Source organism: Plectrocnemia conspersa, unplaced genomic scaffold (genome assembly GCF_051122295.1).
Source record: "Plectrocnemia conspersa isolate PC_06_02 unplaced genomic scaffold, ASM5112229v1 ptg000004l, whole genome shotgun sequence".
NCBI classification, from domain to species: Eukaryota; Metazoa; Arthropoda; class Insecta; order Trichoptera; family Polycentropodidae; genus Plectrocnemia; species Plectrocnemia conspersa.
Window position 1 is genome coordinate 12,351,757 of NW_028277168.1, and position 6,241 is coordinate 12,357,997.

At 28.6% G+C, this 6,241-nt stretch overlaps 1 protein-coding gene across 3 annotated transcripts in view; it reads left to right on the top strand.

Annotated features, from left to right (window-relative positions):
• Positions 1-5,825, top strand: part of LOC148235950 (protein dead ringer-like) — a 171,490-nt gene extending 165,665 nt beyond the window's left edge. For all 3 annotated transcript variants that reach the window (XM_088184945.1, XM_088184946.1, XM_088184948.1), the window contains one exon: positions 3,253-5,825. In XM_088184945.1, coding sequence (XP_088041071.1) covers positions 3,253-3,392 — 140 coding nt within the window. In that variant the 3' untranslated portion in view covers positions 3,393-5,825. The remainder of the gene's footprint in view (positions 1-3,252) is intronic.
• The last annotated feature ends 416 nt before the right edge of the window (positions 5,826-6,241 follow it).

Genomic DNA, 6,241 nt, shown 5'->3' on the forward strand with positions numbered 1-6,241 from the left:
ATTTCACATCGCTCATTCCCGATATGAATGTGTTCCGGGGTTATTAATTCGTTTTAGATTGATTTTATTGGCTTAGATTCCTATAATAAAAGTCAGGGGTTGCGTTTTGTAGTGAATTTGGGAATTTATTTTAATAAGCTTTTAGTATAATAGGTACTCTGAATTCAAGTTGCTTCTTATATGAAAACAAATACAAATCATGAAAAATATGAGCTTGAGTTAATAATTATTTATAGCAGGGCTCCGAATGGGAACTGAACGGAGAACTGGAAAAAAATTTTATTTTTGTGGTAACGAAAACCGGGACTGAACCAAAAAAAATATTGGTTTATTTCTGTTCGGTACATGTTCAAACATGCGAGTTAATTTTGAAGAATTTACAGTTTTCTAGAAAAATCGATAAATTTCAATCATAATATTTTTTCTTATAAAGTAAAAAATTGGCAATAGATACACACCTTATTTCTATGTGGACATTGAATTCATATTGAATAACTTGAACCATGTACAAAGATTAGACAGAAAAAACATTTTAGAATTTTGAGAAGATTATAAAAATACATATCCTCATTTATACAAAATTGTAATAGTGGTTTTAGGAGCTCCAGCTAACACAAGTTGGTGTTGAAAGGGACTTATCTGGCTTAAAGTTTATTCTACGAAACAATAGAAATACAGTAGTACCTCGGTATATGTCCACTTTGGAATAAGTCCAACTTGGTATATGTCCTTTTTGAACGAGAAACAGTTTGCTTGGTATTAGACCTTCGTTTGGAATACGACTCGCGTGCGTGCTAGAACTTGTATGAGTTAAAAAGACACATCGCACATGCGCAACTTGTATGAGTTACAACACCGCGCGAAAAATACGTTTGGTATAAGTCCTATTTGGTAGAAGTCCAAAGATCTGGAACGGATTAAGGAGGTATACCGAGGTACCACTGTAGTTTAAATGTAAATTCAATAAATAGGAAACTTTCATATTTTTAATTAAAAATAAATAAACCCAAGAACCTTGAATATACAAATTTGTTTCATTTATATATCAAGTTGTCTTTGCGTTCTTTTCTACATTTGCAAAAATGTACAACTTTTTATAAATTAACGATAATTTCACTATTATTTCGGTGTTTGTTAACAGTAATCATATTAATGATACTATTTAGCAATGGGATATTTTTTGTTTCGATATTTTTAACCCTATATCAACAATGGCAGTAATAATAAAATCTTAGTTAAGCTATATTATTTTTTATGAGTTTCAACTCAGTCATAATGCGACAATAGTAGTTAAAAAAACATTTATAATGCAGCGGGCAGAGATGTTTTTAAATGTAGAAAGTGTCAAATGTGGTTCTAAAAATTTTAAGGCAGGTAGTTCTTAGTGTTTATTAGTGAGGATATTAGGGCTGCCAGCAAAGCAGGCCCATGATTAACGATACAGAAGCTAGCACAAAAGCTCAACGTGTCGCTTATATCAATTCACAGACATTTTAAAAGTTAGGAAAGGTGTTAAATTGCAGAATATGGGTATCTCATAAATTGTCTAAGAAAAAACTCACGCAGTGAATCTCAATATGTCAATAATTAATGATTCTAGAACAGAAAGATTTATTTTTAATCAAACTATTACTGAATATGGAAATTCGTTTTATTTAATAAATTATATTATTCATTTATATTATACCTTCAATTAATTATTATTATTTATAATACATATGTATATTATCGCATCAATTCTTGTAGTATGCTTATTACAAAAGAAGGAATAAAATGTTCTAAATTATAATATAAAATATGTTTTAATACAAATAAAAGTATTTGAAAATATTATAAAATAATCACTTGGAGCTGAACCGAAAACCTGTTATTTTTGATTATAGAATAAAAGTTTTACAGCGCTTAGAAAGTGGATACTTCTAGAAAAAAAAAATTTCCGAGTGCGTAGTCACTCATAACACATTTTTATTGAAGCTGAGCTTATTTACTTTGATCAGTCCCAAAGTTGTTAAAAAGTATGGGCCGAGTCAGTATGGGCTGAGCATTGTCATATTGCATCAAAACAGTTTCGGTTAAGTGGTACGAGCCATTCTGTGCTGTATCTCTGGATTTCTGGCTGGTGGTAGTGAACTGAGGTTTCACTTCCATTAACAATAGTTGTTTGTAGCAAACCAAGAGAAAGTGCTTTAAGGGCATTGATATATCGATCTTTCGATAAGTCTTATGAACGCTATGTGTGCTGATCTATTACTTATCTTCAGGATCGAGTCTATTTAGTTCACTATTACTTGCCAATTTTCCGTAACTATACCTTCAAACGTTGCAATGTGTTTCTTGTATTATTTAAATAAATCACAACAGTACACACATTGTTTTTAAACTTTATAGTTCATTAGTACACTTACTAGAGAAATAAACATGCATCACCCATACTGAACTTTCATTCCTCGATGTATTTCAATGGGTCTCACTCCTTCACTACTAAAAATACGAGTGCTGTTCCACTTTGATGATTGTTGTAAATGCAGCCAGGGACGTCATTTCCCCCCCCCCCCTTTAATGACGTCTACCTTGAATTTGACCAGAAAAATGCATGTCATTTAATGAAATACTATAAAAAACGATATCTGACGGGCCAAATTTGGAAAAATCTAAAATGCCGTCTCTGAGTGCAGCGGCCATTTTAAGTTACTGCTGTACTTTAATGTTACATGCCTGATTCGTACTTTCGCCTCTTAACCTTTCTTCAAACTAAATGTAACAATGCTCCAAATTTACTGGATTACATTTGAATCGTGTAACAATACTCCCAATTTACAGGTTTTCATTTAAATCACCCTTATAAGTAAAATACTTCTTTGTTAAACGGTAAATATCTTGTTATAAACTGTTGAATTATATAAAGGAAGATGTTGACATAACTATGAATAGAAGCTGAAATTTATTTTAAATTAACCCTTTCACCGTTGATGGCATTTATAGTTATGAAGAAAATCACCAGTATGTATTGTACACATAATAGTGCCATGAACGTTTGAATCTTGTAATATGATTATATTATTTAATTTAAGACTGAAAATCACTTAAATTTTAAGAATCTATGGCAGACATAAGTGCCCACCACCTATTAAGGCGAAAATAACCAGTCGTGATCAAAGGGTTAATGAAATCTAATCTTTAATATATTATATATATTTACTTTGCTTATTATCTACAGGGAATCTCTTTAAAATGTATATTTTTATGTTTCAGGTGACGTTAGAACCGGAGATCAACAATTGGTCGTATCAATGGAGTTAAATGGTGTTACATATGAAGGCGTACTCTTCGCAAACACACAAAATAGCACATCGAGCCCGCCGAGCCAACGGCACAGACCTATGGTTTCTTAGATTGTATTTCTTCAAGAATGTTCCGCAATACAACATCCAAATTCTCTAATTGTAAACTAGCGTTAAGTGAATTTTTCTGATTCCATAAGCAGATAGAAGCGAATGTTATATAACGAACGTTACTGATCGTAACAAAATTACTGACATTTCTGTTATATAAACGCGAGGCTCAGTGATTTTTGTAATACATTATTAACTTTTTATTTTTAATAACGGTAAGACAGTATATATATAATAATAATATTTATAAATGATATTTTAGTGATGTTGTAAATACTGTGAAGCTTACCGCTGAATATACGAAGAAAACATTTAGAATTCAATCTCTGATATTCACCGAAATTAACAAGATTCATGTTAGTGAAAATAAGTACAGATATAAATGTTTCAATGTGCCATGTCTGCATTTAAAATTCTTAAAGATCATGATTTTCTTATGTAACTTAATTAACAATATTATTCAATAACGTGTTTTTAATATTATGATCGTTGTTCAAATGAATCGAATAATTATTTAATAATTTAATTATAATTTGTATTTTTATAATACATTATTATGTTTAATCTTTTCTGGAGGGTCATCAATTTTTTTACGATTGGAATCGCCAAAGTAGAAATAACGATGTCGTATTGAAACTATTGTGTATAAAATGGTAACTTAGTTTATCATCGTTTAAATGCAATTGAAGTCTTCAAGCGTTAGATAATGTAACATTCCTGTTGTGCGGACAGTTTGTCCGCTTTCATCCAGAAAAGATTTCACAATATTCTATTAAATTTGACGAAGTTGAAATTTTATATTTTTGTATAATTAAATAAAATAAACAATTTAGTCATTTTAGTGAAACGAAGATATTTATACTTAAGAAATTAACTAATGTAGTTTTGATGTTTCAACTTATCACAATACGAAGAAATATTGTGACATTTACGGAAGTATTATATGATTTAAAATGTTAGGCTTGTGTATTATATGTAAAGATAATGATAGTTGAATTTTTCAGTATTCATAATTAATTATAATAATTATTACAGTGGCGTTTTTGACGTCTGACATTTTCAATCAAACATTTTGTGATTAAACTGATTAAAAATATGAATCAATTTTTATAAAGTTTAATTAAAAAAACACAATCAATATTTTTGTCAACGATATAATATTGTGCATTTTTGTATTGCTCTTACAATTGTATTTGTAAGACATGCAAATGTTTACATGTATTATTATTATCAATTTTTTTTGATAATTTTTTTCAATGGGCATTGCATTAAGTATTCACATTATGAATTTATAAAAATGGAAAATAGTAAATGATTTAACATTGTATAGATATCGTAATTCATCTTTTTCGTAATGTCATGTGCACAAAGTTAATGATAATCTTTGTATGTAAGCATATGTACTTTATTTTTGTATATTGCCGATCTGTGTTTAATAATACTTCCCTTACATTTTAAAATAATAATTTCCAAATTTATCATCATCGTCATTTCATTGTAGTTTTACTTAGTATTGTTGATATTTAAAAACTTATTAAAAATCATATTTTAATTACCAAAAAGACTGTTATTGTGTATTATATTTTTAACTTTTAATTGTATTTGTTTATTTAGATACTTTACATTGACAAAATGTTTGTACTATTTTTTTTAAAATAGGTTCGATCATTTTAGTGTTAAATGCGTGTGAGAGATGCGGAATTGAATTTTTATTGAATGTTTGCTCGTTTTAATAATTTCTTTTTAATTGATATGTATAATTATTATTTTATTTACGGATTGTGTATTGTAAATTAATTAATGAATGCAATTTTGATGATGTTGAAATACTTTCTTTCACGATATGGACAAAGAATTATCATTCTATAAATAATTACAAATTTTGCAATGTATTGATGTATGTCTTCCCGACGAAGAAAACAAAGATCTGGCGACTCTTTTGTGACGACGTGTTTGTTCAAAGTTGTCTACGCGAAACAAATTACGTGTAACTTTTATATGCAAATAATTAACGGACGAATACATTTCGCTCGTGTTTTAGATTTATAAACTAGCTGCAGTTCTCTTTTTAAGTGTATAATTAAAATAGTGGCGTGATTAATGTTGGTTAGAAGTTCTAATATCATGACTGCAAATAGTGGCATTTTGTTTTTCTTAGGGGCGTTAACTTGCAACGAGATCTCCTACAAACTACTTATTTTGATATAAACGATTAGGTTGTACGTTAAGCCTAATAACATTACAAGTTTATAATTAATATTAATCACCTTTTTACTCTATGCTCTTTTTTTAATAGTTTTTTTTCTGTATTATGTACGTGAGTAGAATCCATATAATTTGATTTTCACTGTAAACATTTTGAAAATCGATTATATGTAATATGTAATCTCAATAGGTGAAGAAAAAAAGAAAATATACATTTTTAGTAATAAACATTGTTTTATTTATTTTTCAAACTTAATACCCAGAAACTAATCTGTAATAAGACAATGACTAAATACTAGGAAATCTTTGAAAGCAGACTAATAAATTAAGTGAGCTTAGACAGGGAGAAATTAAAAGAAGTGTGTGGAATCAGCTGCTAATGAAACCATATTTCACGTCCATAGAAAGGTGGTCATAAAAAGATAATAATTTATGAAAGAAAACTAATTATTTGACTCGTAAAAGATTTTAAATTATTTATCTCAATTTTCATTTTAATATGCATTTTAAATACACAAATATATAGTATATATTATAATTACATATTGATAAAATCCTTAATATACAGTATTTAATATTTTTTGGAGTTGCTTGTTCAACTAGTAACAAAGAGTTACTTGGAATTCTCGGCATTGCACTTTGAA